Consider the following 14,962-nt stretch of genomic DNA (forward strand, 5'->3'; position numbering starts at 1 on the left):
CTGTTTAAAACGAAATTTCAGGTTTGTGAAGCCTTTATTCCACTTTTACCCCCCCCCACACACACACAAAAAAAAACAAACGACAATTGTTTGACAAGTGTAAATTGGGGGGGTCTAGACCTGGGACTTGCTCTTCAAATGTGGCTTAACTAATACAGGCTAACATGCTGTTATCAGGCTAACATAATCCTGTTAACTCCCATCCAGCTAACGTGCTTCTTTGAAGGCAGTTTGGCTGTATTTGCTGAACCTCTGTGGAAGTCATCTTGTGCTCACGCTTTAAATAAGAGACAAAAAACGGGTAGAGTTGAAACCACGATCAGGGACATAAGTTTGATTTTCTGCATCTTCCCGCATTTTACTGTCGCTATTTGGTTCTACATCGCGATCCACCGTCTGCTGTGTACGTTAAACTTTACTAAAATCTCTCTCTCTCTCTTTTTTTTTTTAAATAAAGCACGTTTAATTACATGGACAGTTATCAAGCCAACTTCAGCATGATGCCGTGATGCAGACGAGATTCAACCAAACTGAAATGCGCTTTTACGTTCAACGCCCTGAAAAAAAAACGAGAATAGCTTCACCGACGGGAAGTAGCTGGTGAATAAATCAAGTGCACCGTCAACTTCGTCGAGATCACGTGTCGTGAGTTTTTTTGGGGGGTTTATTTTTTCTCGGCGGGTTTTTATGGCTGACTGCTCACCTAAAACCCCGCTTGACTAAAGGTACGATTTTATCAGTCTTTTTAGAGGTTATCTGTGGCTATTTTACGATGTGTGTTACCGTCAAACCTTGTGGGGAACGTCCAGTTTACGCTATGCGCCGCTCTGGTTTGTGTACAGCCGTTAAAGCTCGAGCTAACCTCCGCCAGGTCCGATGGTACTCGAAAAGGGCTGGATGCAGGTGTGCAAACCCAGGAAGGAAGAAAAAAAAAACCTAGCAGAGTAACATTTATTTCTCATGTCATGTATTTCAGCTTCCAAGGTAATTACACAAAGTTATCGAAACACGGTTAAATGTTAGCATTCCTATGGAAGCCAAGGCATTCACGTCAAATGGTGTTTGACCCGTCACAGTTTGACCCAGCCTTGTATCTGCCTAGGCCAAGCCGCTGTGGCTTGACGGGCAGGTTCATCTTAATGCCAGGGCCCACCTGGCAGTCCAGTTACCCGGTTACCCGGTTATCCCTGCAGTCCTAGCCGTAGTTACCAGTTAGACCAGCGGCACCAGTTATAACTGTTTATGTCTTCGAAACCCTGCAGAGCTCGTGCATGTCCACGGTGTCATTGTAAGGGTAATACTCCGGAGTTTAGTTTTTGCATTTTTTCCTTATTCCGGGTCTTATCACGGTTGAGACACACACAAACAAAAGACTTGTTCTCGCTCTATTTTTATTTTATATTTTTCGTTTTTACAATTTCATATTTCAAATACAGAAAGACAGTCATAACACGGGCTACAGGACAGACATTCACATTATCTCTCCTTCAACATGTCCATAATGCGTGTACCAAATTTTTAGGTTGATGGGAAAGAAGTGACTTCAGAGCGCAGTGGGTGAGCATCACTAGCAGGTTGCCAAAGTGCGCACACTGAAAGTTTACCCAGATGTTATATTGCCCATGAAAAAATGGTGCACTTTCACTATAGGCTAATTTCATTGAACTGCCCAAACTCCATTGGTCAAAGGGAGGTGCTGCTTAGTTTGTTTTGCTCCTGGGAGTGTACAGATGTAAGCAGAACTAAACCTTATATCCGTCTGGACCAGCTGTGTTAGTTTAACCACACAAAAAGGAAACTATGGAATTAAACAAGCTATATTGAACACAAATCGAACATTCAGGGGTTAAAGCGTTCTTGAATCCCGTCCTCACCCAAGCAAAGAGCAGGCACCTTGACTTAAATCTGCATTGTATCTGCTCAGGTTAAGCTAGGGTGGCTGGCTCATCTGGCTTGTTAGGCGGCTGGAAGCCTGACAGCCAGGTCTTGCTCACCTGTCCAACCACTATCACCGTATAATTCCACTAATCTCAATAGCCACTACTTAGTAACCACTGTCAATAAATAATGGCCCCTTGACCTGTCTTACCAAATAAAACAACATGGTGTCAGAACAAATCTGTGTGTGAGTGTGAGAGTGCAGTCGGGTCTACAGGTTCATGAGGTGGACACCCTCTCAATAACTGGTTTGGACCGGTGGCTCGAACAACAAACGGCATGTTTAAGCCAACTAGCACGTGGGAAGCTATAGTGAACCTTTAGTTACTTTGCCTGTATTAACCAATCAGTTGCCAGTTTAACCATGTAGAGCACCTATAGCTAAAACTAATGCAGTCTCATGCAACAGCCTTGCAACAAATCCTCCACTCATTCAGGTCATCCTCCAAAATATCCATTAAGTCGAATCAACGCCTCTGTATAAAAGTGTCAACAGAAAAACTGAACATTATAACCATTTTTCGTTTATTGCAGGGCTGTTGTATTGGACTGCATTAGTTTTAGTCACATTTAACTGATAAACTGACAACTGAGTGTACACAATCTCTCACATCTGTGCATAGTAGAATATATAGTGCTTTCATACCTATACTTTTTGTTGAGTGTCAAGTAGAGCTGCAACAAGTAGTCGATTGACAGAAACATAATCGGCAACTATTGGCTGGCTTTTTTTTTTTTTTTAAAGAAGAACAGGACATTTTATAGATAATTGAGAAAATAATCGTCAGATTATAAACGCAGATAGTAAAAATAATGGTTAGTTGTAGGCCTAGTGGCAAGTGTTGAAAAAGATTTTGATCAGTTAATGGATTATGGGTTGCCAATATGGATCAAATGCTCTATCACACTGTTTAATATCATATTACAGCATCAATATATATATTGTGATATAGCACATTTTTAAAGAAAGTTAATTGATAAATTGTTATTGGATAAAATGACAAGACAGGAATGTCTGTTTTTGGCTAATTCAGCAAAAGAAGCACCTGATGAATCAAGTAACTTATGTACATTGTTGCAAAAATTACATGAAAAGACAATATTGCCACAAAGCGGACCTATTCATTGTTTGCTTCATTGTGTAAAACACCAAGAGATGTCAGATGGAGAGCTACTATGGCATAAACAGTTTGAAAAATTATCTGATGGTTGACAGTTTGATATATATTGCCATGTCACTCAAACCGATAATGCACGATGCATCATGTCTGAAACAAAGAAACATGTCTCATTACAGACTTTGAGAGATGCCACCAGAGAAGAAGGCCAGAGTGGGTAAAAGAACAGCAAATTCAGGTAAGCAGACGAAATCAGAGTAAAACTTATTGTCTGAAAAGTTATTTTCTAATGAGTGACGCTTATTGCCTCAACAACACAGACAAAGGTGACGGTGGTGATGCAGCCTCTTCTGCAAAAGAAAGAGTTGGTGGTAAGAGGAAAGCTGCGGCTTCTGTTGAGTCTGGAGGAAGTAAGCAGAGCTCAGAGTCCCCTGGTTCTCCACAGCCCTGTCACTGGCTGATGAAGTCTGAGCCTGAGAGCCGCTTTGAGAACGGGATCGATGTGAAGGTACGGAGCAGTGACTGCCTCATCAGCAAAGTCTGTTGTTGTTGAAAACCTGTGAGTGGTCTGCACTCGTCTGATGCTTCTGGTTCATTCGGCAGTTTGGGATCGAGGATCTGAAGGCTTTGCCTAATCAGACCAGCTGCTGGGATGGGGTCCGCAATTATCAGGTAGAGCTAGAAAAAGTGACTCCTTTGATGAAAAGATGTTTACTTGAAATAAGGGACCAGCACAAAACCATCTTATTCTCACCAGTCGTGCGCATATTCTTTTGTCAAGAAAAGAATGAATGCGTTTATTTTTCCTTTTCTCTGTGGGAATGGCCCTTGCAATCATCTATCATCTGCAGGCGCGCAATTTTATGAGGCAGATGAAAGAAGGGCAGTTGGCCTTCTTTTACCACAGCAACTGCAAGGAACCGGGGATAGCAGGAATCATGAAAGTAAGTCACTCTCCCTCCCCTGCTGGGAATATTTTAATGATTTAAACAAAGCTGCAGACAGGCATGATATTCAGCTGTATTTCCTTTTCTAGATTATGAAGGAAGCTTATGTGGACCACACACAGTTTGACAAGAAAGACGTCCATTATGATGCAACCAGCAAACCAGACAACCCAAAGTGGAGCATGGTAAAATATTTAAGGAATAACAGCGAATGCCGACACACAAAAATGTTCTTCAAGGACAATTAACTGATGATAATCAAACATGAAGGTTGATCTTGTCTTCTAATCTCTCAGGTAGATGTCCAGTATCAGAGAATGGTGAAGCGTTTTCTTCCTCTGTCCGAGCTTAAGAAATACCACCTCCAGCATCGCACTAAGGGAGGGCCCCTAAAGGACATGGCGCTTTTTACAAGGGCCAGGCTCTCTGTGCAACCCCTCACCGCTGGTACGTAAAGAAGTACGCTGTGCAATCCTATTTCACTTTTATTTTATTACATAGTCACGGACCAGTTATGAACTCTCAGTCTGTTTTTTTCCTTCTGCAGAGGAGTTTGACTTTGTCCTGAGTTTGGAGGAAAAAGATCCACTGTGAGGATGTGAAATCATGAAACTGCAACCTAGTGTAACATCAGCCGAGTGTTTATGCAAAGTGTAGTCAGTATGAAATACTGTATTGTTTTGTCTTGTTCATAAATACTATTAAATGTGTTTTTGTAAAATTGTGACTCCCATTAAGGTCTTATCTCCCTCTGATTGATGATGATCTTAAAAACACTTTACATTTAGCATTTATAAGCAATATATGAACACTGAAGAAATGGTTTATAACACCCTGTACTGTAGTGATTAGCAGATGTAGGTGTATATTAATGTATTTGTCAACAACTCTAACATCCCTTGAAGCATTCAAAAGCGGAGGCTGGTGTATAAAAAGATATTGAATGACATATAGTAAAATACAGTTGTAATAATATAAAATGTTTGTCGGAGAAGTTAGAATTGTTGACGAAATACTGTATATTAGTTAACACTTACAAATACACCTATATCTGCATACAGCTGCATTATAGTTTTATAATCCACTTAAAGTGTTACCATAAAATCCTGACATTGCAGAGGTTTGGATACAAAACAGCAACAATATATCATGTTGATTAAGGTTTCCCCTTTGGCCTCAGAATAGCTTTCGGGCCTTGGTTTATTCCCGCTATACAACTCGGATTTTGTGCAGCATTAGAGTCAATTGTTCACAATGTCCTCACGTGTTTAACACCAATTTCCACAGATAAAAAGGACCTCACATTCTGCACTTCATAATTTTCCATAGTCAGGTCCACTGCTGTCCAGTGACACTGAAGTGAGTGGAAAGATAATAGAACTCTTACCTTGGTGAGCGCTGTGTATGGGAGTATTATTATCTGTTAATAAAGGGCAATCGTGTTACAGCCCCACAATACACCGTGTCCTATAAAATAGCCTCACATGCTTTGGCCATTATGGATAGCAAGGATTAGCACTGACAACGATGATGATCTGTGACTGTTTAACCAGGGGTACCCAACATTGTTTTAATTGCTGACTGTTGCAGACTTGCTGACAATTTTTTGTTTGCTCCGTATTCACTGTGGTTAATTATTAAAATTAAACAAATGCAGATAAAGACTAGAAGATGTGATCAGGGAAAGTACAGTACAGACTGCACCAAGATCAGGATAATTACTGCAAAAAAACCAAACAAACAAAAAAAAAGCTGAAAAGAATTCAGCTTTTTGACATTTGTAATTAAGTTTAGTGTAACAGGTTTGTTATTGAGATAGTTCAGTATGTGGTATTGAACAGTTCTTGGTCTTTCCTTGTACTTTAGACTGCTGCTCTTATGGCGAATGCAGTTTTGAGTTGGACTGGCTGCATGTTGTCATTTCTGTATTCCGTGGATTCCAGGGATGCGGCTAACGATTATTTTTATTAGTGCTTAATCAGATGATTATTTTCTTGAACGTTTGGTCTTTGAAAATTTGAAAAACAAATTCCTCAAGACCAAGCTGTCATCTTCAAACAATCCAAAACCAAAAGATACTCAAATTTAAATCATAGGGAATTAGGAAAACCATAACTATAAGTCAGAACCATTGAATTTTTTTGGCATTTTGGTTTAAAAAAAATAAATAAATAAAAAAAAACCTACTGAAATTATTGATTATAAAATAACTGCAAATACATTTTCTGCAAGATTTGCAATTCTTTAATTGATGCATGAGCAATTCAGGGACCAAGCACTTGGCAATCTTTGGGATTCTGAGGAGCCATATGTATTTGAAAAATATGAAAAAAATACAGTCAAAGTGTCGTAAGGCTCTCAATGACCACACAACTCACCCCCTGTGCACTGTATTGTAGCATTGTTAGTACGATGTGGTCATCCTGATATGCAACTTCTTTTTTGCATGATGCATGAGTTTTGCACAACTTTGTCCACCCCGTCTATACAGGTTTATCATGTCAACACACTCAGTCATTTCTGCAATACAACCAATACAAAGTCTGAGGTTTTTTCCATTTGGCATTAATTTATTTGACTTTTGGGGACAAGGAGCAAGTGATTAGCATTTTGCAAAAGATAGATAGTTCTACTGTAACTTTTCTCTGGTTAAAAGACTAAAATTATGTTAGAGGCAGGAGGATTTCATTTGCTTGATACACTTAGGCACAACTTTCAAGTCTCTAATAAAGAGGATACAGAAGACTTCATACTATCAGACCTTAATACAAACACTTTGACGCTCTTTCCTAACACCTCTGGAATGCTGAGGTAAAGCATGAACATTAAAGGTCATTTTGTGGGACTGTGTACTATATACTCAATGTACACAAGCTGGAACAGGATAACAGGATTTAGCTGTTCTTATTTACATTTTTTTTTTTTTTTAAATGTGTGGGATAATACTTGGGTCCAAAAGGAAAGAGATTCCAGTTTCCACTTCCACCATTTTTTTTTTTTTTTTGTGCAAACACACACAAACACAAAGAGAAAAATGTTCAGCAAGATATAGCAGTGCAAAAGTTATCTCAGATTTCTTGACCATCTAACAATGTTAGGAATGCATTCATTAAACGTGGAATGTTGGATACATTTTCTTGAAAACTCATGACAATTCAGTTGCATTAATTAAGCGCTTAGAAATAAATTTATCCCCAAAAGTGTGAGAATGTAACAAACAGAAGGATTAAAAAAAATCCAAGAATTGCACATGAAGGATTTTACACAGCGGATATCGCGACAGGTGATTAGTTAGTTTGATTCCCATAAAGAGAAAAAAAAAAAAGAGAAAAAAAAAAAGCATTAATGAGGAAGGTCGAGACCAGCAGCCTGACGCCGTTTTGAATGCCTAATGCAAACTGTGTCATTGTTCACATACTGTATAACTGTATGTTGGTCTCCGTTCTTCCTCCCTTTACCAGCAAAAAATACAGCTGTTTGACCAGATGTACAGTTGACAGGTACCTCCACCACTCCAACACACACGCTAATGAGTGTTGTGCGAGGAGATCGGAGGGCAGCGCCTCTACCCGCTCTCCTCCCTTGCAGCTTGTTCCAGTGCGCTCTCTGACGCCGCCGAGCCCTCGAACCTCTGGGAGGCGATGGCGGCCTGGTGAGACATGCTCTTCCTCACCACGTCGCCCTTCCTCCACAGTGTGATTTCCTGTCGAAGGAGAGAAGGAAGCGTATGGAGGTTTTCAGACTTCATAAGAAACAGGTACATCAAAAGAGAAAAATTAAATAGATAAAAAATAAAAAGTTAAGCGATATATAAGAGGGAAACAGATCAACAGTTTTAGTTGCTTTTGAAATGGATGAGGTCCTAATATAATCTATGCATTAGAGCTGCAAAGAAAAGTCAATTAACTGATAAATCGATCAACAGAAAAATACTCTGCAACCGTTTTGATAATAATCGTTTTGAGTAATTTCTTAAACTAGAGCGACATTTTCTGCAGTCAGCTTCTCAAATGTGAACATTTTCTCGTTTCGTTAGTCTTCTATGACAGTAAACTTAGTATGTTTGGATTTTGGACTGTTTATTGAACAAAACAAGACATCTGAAGACGTCACACCTGGTTTTTAGGAAGTTGGGATGGACATTTTTCACAATTTTCTGACATTCTATTGAACAAATAACTGATTAATTGGGAAAATAATAGAACAATCAGTAATAAAAATAATTAGTTGCACCCCTACTATGTATCAATTATTATTGAAATACAAAAAGTAGGTTTTGTTTTTGTGAATTTATGTAAAAGAAAAAAGATTTATAATTAAAAATAAATAACCAAAAGTATATCTTTAAAAGAAAACAGTAAATCAGTGTAGATGTAATGACAAATAAACTTGTTAATATCAGACTACATTTCTGTGTGTGGATGCAGAACTGAAATTAGTGTCTCTGATCCTTCATCACAAAAGGAACAGTGTGTAGTGGTCTATTTTTTTTTTTTTTTTTTTTTATAGGCTTTGGAGGCAGCACTTTGCTGGCTAGAATTTGTGCAGACACTTGAAAGAAATGTCCCTCGTCCTATTTGTTAACAGATACAGCATTCAAGGTGAGGTCCACACTTCCAATACGACATCGCACATGGCAGAGTAACAATATCTTCCTGATAACATGCTCTCTATTTTTCCGTTATTCTTCTTTTGATCAGAGGAAAAACACACTTGACCTACGTAATATTTACAGAGATCTGTCGAAGGGATACACTGGGACAGAGAGTTATCCTTAAAAAGCCTAAGAACACCTGCAGGGATGGCTTCCAGTACAACTGCAGACAGTAATGTTTCCTATCAGCTTTCTATCACCTGCAAACAATCCCCAGGGTTTGCAAAATGCTCCCACTAACAACTAGAAACTCCGACTTTTTTTCAGCTAAAGTGGATTACTTTCATCCTTCGTCCAGTTAATACAGGAACACTGTTGCACGTTTACAACAACTTGTAATTTATACTGTGAAGCACTTCATCAACTTTGTCATTTTCTACACAAATAAATAAAACAAAGCTTTTATTTTTGGCAAAATGCAATGTTATACTCTATATCCCAAGAGTGGCAATGACTAGGATCATATGTAAACAAACAACAAGGAACTAGCAATTATTTGCATTATTTATTAATCTGTTAATTATGGTTTTGGAAAATTGATTACTTGTTAGGTCTATAAAATGTGAGAAGATAGTAACCAACCCATGTTCCCAGAGCCAAACCGGTATCTTCTGATTTATTATTTTGTCCAATCCCAGACTCAAAGATATTTAATTTACGAAGATACAATACAGAAAAAAGGCAGCAAATAATTACATTTGAGAAGCAGGAACTGGAAAATATTTAATCAATAATTCGAATAATCCAGTAATTGTTTTAGGACTAATGCTATTTTTGCAGTTTCACAGAAAAAATTAACATACTGCATTTCACCATTTTGTAGCAAAAGGAAATGATAAAGTATTTTCACAGACAGCCACTAATCAAACTGTACCCTCCGAATGCCGCTGCCAATTAAATTTCACAAAGAGAGAACTAAGTGGGTTTCCAAAGATTGACAATATTGTAAATTAAGAGCACATTCAAAAATCCTGCATTTTTTTAGTAAGAAAAAAAAGAAAAGGAAAAAAAAGGTTGAACACTGTTTCCCTTTTTGCTTTGAGAACTGTCTTTTATCGTTATTTTACCTGCTGTTTGAAGTAGCGTCTCTCTTCCTCGTCGATGAGCACCAGGTTCAAGTAGTAGCGCACAGAGAACTTCTTGTTGATGTCTCGCATGGTGGGAGTCAGATCATAGCCAGCCAGAAATAACCGGATGGGAATGGATTCTCCTGAAATATGAAATACATTGTAACAGGCTGGATAATATCTATCTGAACTTAATAAGAAGATATTTTATGCTTGAAATAACTTAAATTATGAATAAGTGTTGTTTACCTCTGACGGGAGCGCCGTCCATTATCTCGTACTTGGCAATAGTGTCATTTTCATGGTATACGCTTGGGCCAGTGCCCGTTGTCTCACGTTTGATTATGTCAATCTCCATGTGCTTTATCTTAATCCTCACCAGCAGGAAATAGATTTTTCCCACAATTACATCTTTCAGATGGTACCTGTCAAAAAACAAACAAGTAAAGACATAAACATAAAATGAGAATGAGAGCTATAAACAACAAATAGTTTAGTAACTGAACCGTCTCTTTTTTTCCAGTCAGTATACTATTAGATTGAGTGTGTGGATACTTTACATTGCTGTTGGTAGATTCATCTATAAATCAGTCGAGAGAACATTAATCTGCAATTCTTCTTATAATTAATATTTATTTAGGCATAAAAAATATAATAATAATCAGTGGTTGCAGCTTCTTAGATGTGCATATTTCCTGGTTTTCTTTGTCTTCTATGCAAAGTAGATTACAGGACGGGCCAGGCTGGGCCGGGGCTAGTTGGTTAGCATGCTAACTTTAGTAGAAGATGAGAAGTGACAGAAATAGAAGCAAAACAAGAGTTAACATTAGCGTTGGTTTCCACTGCTGGAGACAGCTCTCGGTGAGTAAAGGAATGAAGTTTGATGCTGAACTTGCAACGTTTCTTCTAGACTGATAAGTAAACGGCTGTTAGTGCTAATGTTGGCTGCTGGCTATGTAGCGATAGCAAAAACTTCCAGTTGGCACCTTTTCAGACAGCAACTTGAGCTCAGGGAACTTGATATTTTTGCTGACACTTTATACACTGTACAATTAATTAATCAAATAATTAATCGATAATAGTATTATTAGTATTTCCAAATGGCTTTTAAGGATGTTGTGCTTATTTTAATTGATTGATTGATTGATTGGTACTTTGTTTTTGTAACTGAGCTGGTTACCATTTAAATCCTTTGACTTATGGATTTTTCTGTCCAGAAAGGCACTGCGTAAATTCACTTTTGAAAGGTACCATAAAAACAACTTTGATAGTTGATTTGATAAATTGAAAAAAAAATGTCTACAAATTAATTGATGAAGGAAAATAATTGTTAGTCCCAGCGCCACAAATCTTACTTGGATTTGTTATACTCAAACTCGATGTGGAGACAATCCTCAATTCCAACTTCCATTTTAATGGAGGAATTCAGTTCGGGGTAAGTGCTCAACGTGTGGACCACGATGTCCATCTCTTTACTGATGTCATTTAGTCTTCTGATCACTGTAGCACGAAGAAAATATCTGCAAAAAGGAAAAAACAGAGACTGTAAGCAGTACTGTCCCCACATTATCACATCTAACCCATAAAATATACTGTGTGCTGCGAGGTAAATGTAAATTAAAATGAGCAGTTTGAGTGTTACCACATGACAGGCTGAATAAAGGTGACACCGTCACTCATTTCACTGCCTCTGAAGTAGTATGAATGATCAAACTTACCTTAGCTTGACATTCTGGCCTGTGTAGGACTCGTAAGGTTTCTCAACATGAGTGAACTCAAAGTCGAAGGTCTGTGACTGAGTTATTTCACCAGGTCTTGCAAGATCTTTCACCAGGGAAACAAACTCATGATGGTTTCCTCTGTCATAATACAGCTCTAGAAAAGACGAGGGTTACCAACAAAAGCAAAATAAGAGAAATCCATTGTAAGATTTTTACACAATAAGACCATTTTAAAATTTGCTGATTTTTTAATATGGAGCCAGAATCAGTTATGCATTTATTTTGTGATTGCTCCTCATCAAGTAAAGTCGTGGACAGATATACAGAGATTTATTTTCATTTATTGTTACAACTATGATGTAATGCATTATTTTATTTGTATTTTTTTGTAACATTAATTCGTTGTGTTCATGTAAATCTCTTACTCTTGATAGGTAAATTTAATTGACACAAAAGAACATTTCCAAAGTTGTCCCTAAAGAAACTGAAAATTATTAGGGGCGTAGGGGATCAAGAAAAGGGATCGTGTTTTTACTGAAGGGAGGGGTTTGTTTGTTTTTCAGTTTCAGTGCATCTTAAGAGAAAGCAGAACTAAAAAATTCAAGTTAAAAATGTCAAAGATATCAGAAAGCAGAACATTTCTGAAACATAACAGAAAGCAGAACTATAGTAAAGTAAAAAATGTCAGCTCTTGGTTCAAAAATAAAGAATGGCTGAAATATTCAGTAAACGGGACTCATCACATTATGTTTTCCACAATATGCTAAGTCCCCGACGATTGTGCAAATCGGTGCTCATGTGGAAATTAATATGCCACTGATAGATTAAGGTTTAAACTGAGGTAACAACCTTAAATTTTTTGTGCACTTTTAGTTAGTGATATAAAAAAATTACTGCACCAGTAAACAGTGTTATATTACTTTATGGTATTGTGGGCGGACGGTGTTGCAATTTTCATCTTAATCAAGGCAAGTGTCACAATAAAGTATTGATAATGCTGGAGAGGGCCTTGCCCCAGTTTGTGCTGTGATACAAAGCCATGGGCCAAGGAAAAACCCATTAAATTTTGGGGCAGACCTGGATCATTTACTATTAATTTGAATTCTGGTGTATGTTGTTTACAATGGCCTTTGCGGGGGTCTGCGCTCTCTGAGTGCCCTTCTAGTTTCTTATAAAATGACTCAAAAGGATTAACTGATTATCAAAATAGTTGCCAAATATTTTTCTGTTGATCAATCGAATAATCGTCCCAGTTCTAATACATAGATTGTATCAGGACCTCCTCCAATTCAAATGCAACTCAAAGTGTGCATCTATTTTTCTCATTTATTCCTTAACTTCTTTTCTTTATTTAAGTTTTCTCTTTTAATGTACCTATTTGAAATGTTTATGCTTTCTCATTTATGTTGTTGTCTACTCCTGGCTCTAAATGTTCTTGGTGTTGACGCTGCTAAATAAAGTTGACTTTATTAGAAAAACGTTACTAATATGAAGACTAAGGAAACCAAGAAAACATTCATATTTGAGGCCCTGACATATTCGACATATTATCTTAAAAAAAAAAAAAAGACTCAAAAGACTAATCGATAGCTGATTGTTTTTCTGACGATCGACTAATGGTTGCGGCTCTGAAAGTGTAGTATTGCCACTCTTTCTTAAGTAATACACTTCAGTAATTCCTACATCACTTGACAGTGTTAAATAAAAAAAAAAAAAAACTTTATTAAACAGAAGCTAAACTGTGTAGTATATATGTAAACATGTCTGAATTGTATTAGGTTTTTTTTTATTTTCATACCTATTTGGCCAACAAATTCAATTTTGATCCCTTGGTGCTCCAGCCTCTTCCCGGGGTTCTTCAGCGTGACATTCACCTTCCCACTCACGGTTTCGCCATCGTAGAAAAGAAAGTATTTGTCTTTCTTCCCATCTTCCGTCTTGTGTTCAGCCTTCTTCCTCGTTTCTGCATCATTCAGGACCACATCAATTTCTGCAGTTTGTCCAAAACTAAAGAAACTCATTGTAACGTTACGTCTGCGCTGCGGTGACTCTTATCTGACTTGTAACTAACTGAACCAAAAAACAGAACGAAAAAAAAAAAAAAATCTCTGCTAATGTTTCAAAGTAGAAAACAAAAAGCACGACAAAGGCCCGCAGTTCCCTCTTGGAGAGCGCACACACAATTAACACCCGGAGAGGTCGAAGATATTTCACAGAAAACTCCACATTAGCTACATGTCCACACTCATTACCACCGATGAAGCTAAATAGCAAAACGATAATACGTCCATCAGCAAATTGGCCCTTTCTTTTCCCCTTTCTCTTGACCTCAGTGTCACCAATACGCGGTATGCAGCGGCAACCAATCGGCCTTAAACGCACACAATCCTCGCAGTGTGGATAAATATTACATGTTTATTTTCTGCAAGAGAAAACGTTGGAAGTTGTCAAACGATCAGGATGTACGCAACCTGCGTCGGCACGACTACTTCCGGGTGGCGTTTTTCACAATAAAACCGAGAAGCCTGGCGCTCGAAACCGGAAATCGGGGCTTTTACTATATTCAAATAAGAACATCAGTATTATTTATTGCTTCATACTTTTCTGTCTGAATTTGTAAGTTACTAAGTAATATCCGTCGTGGAAAGTAGGCTACGGTACTTAAGTGCAATGTTTAGACATGAGTGTTGCCAGATTCACTCGGTAGCGTTACCACAAAAATACCCCATTACAAGTAAAAGTCCTGCATTCAAAGTTTTGTTTAGGTAAAAGTACCTAATAATCATAATAATAATAATAATAATAATAATAATAACCACCAAATATACTATCAAATAGTATCAAAAGTAAAATGTACTCATTAAACAGGAGAATGGTCCCTGTCACTTTAGTATTACTATAGACTGTAACATTGGGTTGTAATTGCTGATTTATTAATATGTAAGTAGCATTTTGCTATTGGAGCTGGCTGAAGTGGAGCTTATTTATACTTCTTTATATACTGATATGAATTTTATTCTAAGATAGTGCATGATACCTCATCACGGGTTCTATATGTAAACGTGCAAACTAACCATGGCGGTCAAAAAATGTAGTGGAGTACAGTAGTAGAATAGTTCCCTCTGAAATATAGTGGAGTAGAAGTTTACAGTGGCATGAAACTGAGGTATTCCAGTACATCAAAATGGTACTTAAGTACAGTACTTTAGTAAATATACTCACCACTGTTAGATACCTTTTATTTTACTCGAGTGTTTCCATCTTATTCTATTATCCACTTCTACTCAAAAGCTTCTCAGAGGGAAATATTGTACTTTTTACTCATCTGACTCTCATAGTTATACTGGTTACTTTGCAGATGAGGGTTTTTACAGGCAAAAATACAATGAATTAATTTGATACAAATCGTTGTTATAAATTACCCCACAACATATTAAGTAGTTACACCTCAACCAGTTGCAAAATTGAATTGCTGCTTTAATGTATCAGTAATATTAATCCAACAATACTGTTATGT

General features: G+C 37.5%; 2 protein-coding genes across 3 annotated transcripts; one reads left to right on the top strand and one right to left on the bottom strand.

Annotated features, from left to right (window-relative positions):
- Positions 1-614: 614 nt before the first annotated feature.
- Positions 615-4,753, top strand: thyn1 (thymocyte nuclear protein 1). 2 transcript variants are annotated; one of them, XM_040130145.1, is made up of 8 exons: positions 615-725; positions 3,236-3,294; positions 3,377-3,564; positions 3,660-3,728; positions 3,908-4,000; positions 4,093-4,188; positions 4,300-4,450; positions 4,551-4,751. In XM_040130145.1, exons 2-8 carry the CDS (start codon positions 3,246-3,248, stop codon positions 4,595-4,597), a joined length of 693 nt encoding a protein of 230 aa, XP_039986079.1. In that variant the 5' UTR covers positions 615-725; positions 3,236-3,245; the 3' UTR covers positions 4,598-4,751. The 2 variants fall into 2 exon arrangements, with proteins under 2 accessions (XP_039986079.1, XP_039986080.1); XM_040130146.1 differs by lacking the exon at positions 615-725 and adding an exon at positions 859-984 and having other exon boundaries at positions 4,551-4,753.
- Positions 4,754-6,916: 2,163 nt separating this feature from the next.
- On the bottom strand, positions 6,917-13,915 carry vps26b (VPS26, retromer complex component B). The gene is made up of 6 exons (XM_040130140.1): positions 13,244-13,915; positions 11,443-11,599; positions 11,080-11,244; positions 9,974-10,149; positions 9,725-9,867; positions 6,917-7,706 (listed from the first exon to the last, which is right to left on the bottom strand). Exons 1-6 carry the CDS (start codon positions 13,464-13,466, stop codon positions 7,569-7,571), a joined length of 1,002 nt encoding a protein of 333 aa, XP_039986074.1. The 5' UTR covers positions 13,467-13,915; the 3' UTR covers positions 6,917-7,568.
- Positions 13,916-14,962: the final 1,047 nt, after the last annotated feature.

Source organism: Xiphias gladius, chromosome 7, assembly GCF_016859285.1.
Source record: "Xiphias gladius isolate SHS-SW01 ecotype Sanya breed wild chromosome 7, ASM1685928v1, whole genome shotgun sequence".
NCBI classification, from domain to species: Eukaryota; Metazoa; Chordata; class Actinopteri; order Istiophoriformes; family Xiphiidae; genus Xiphias; species Xiphias gladius.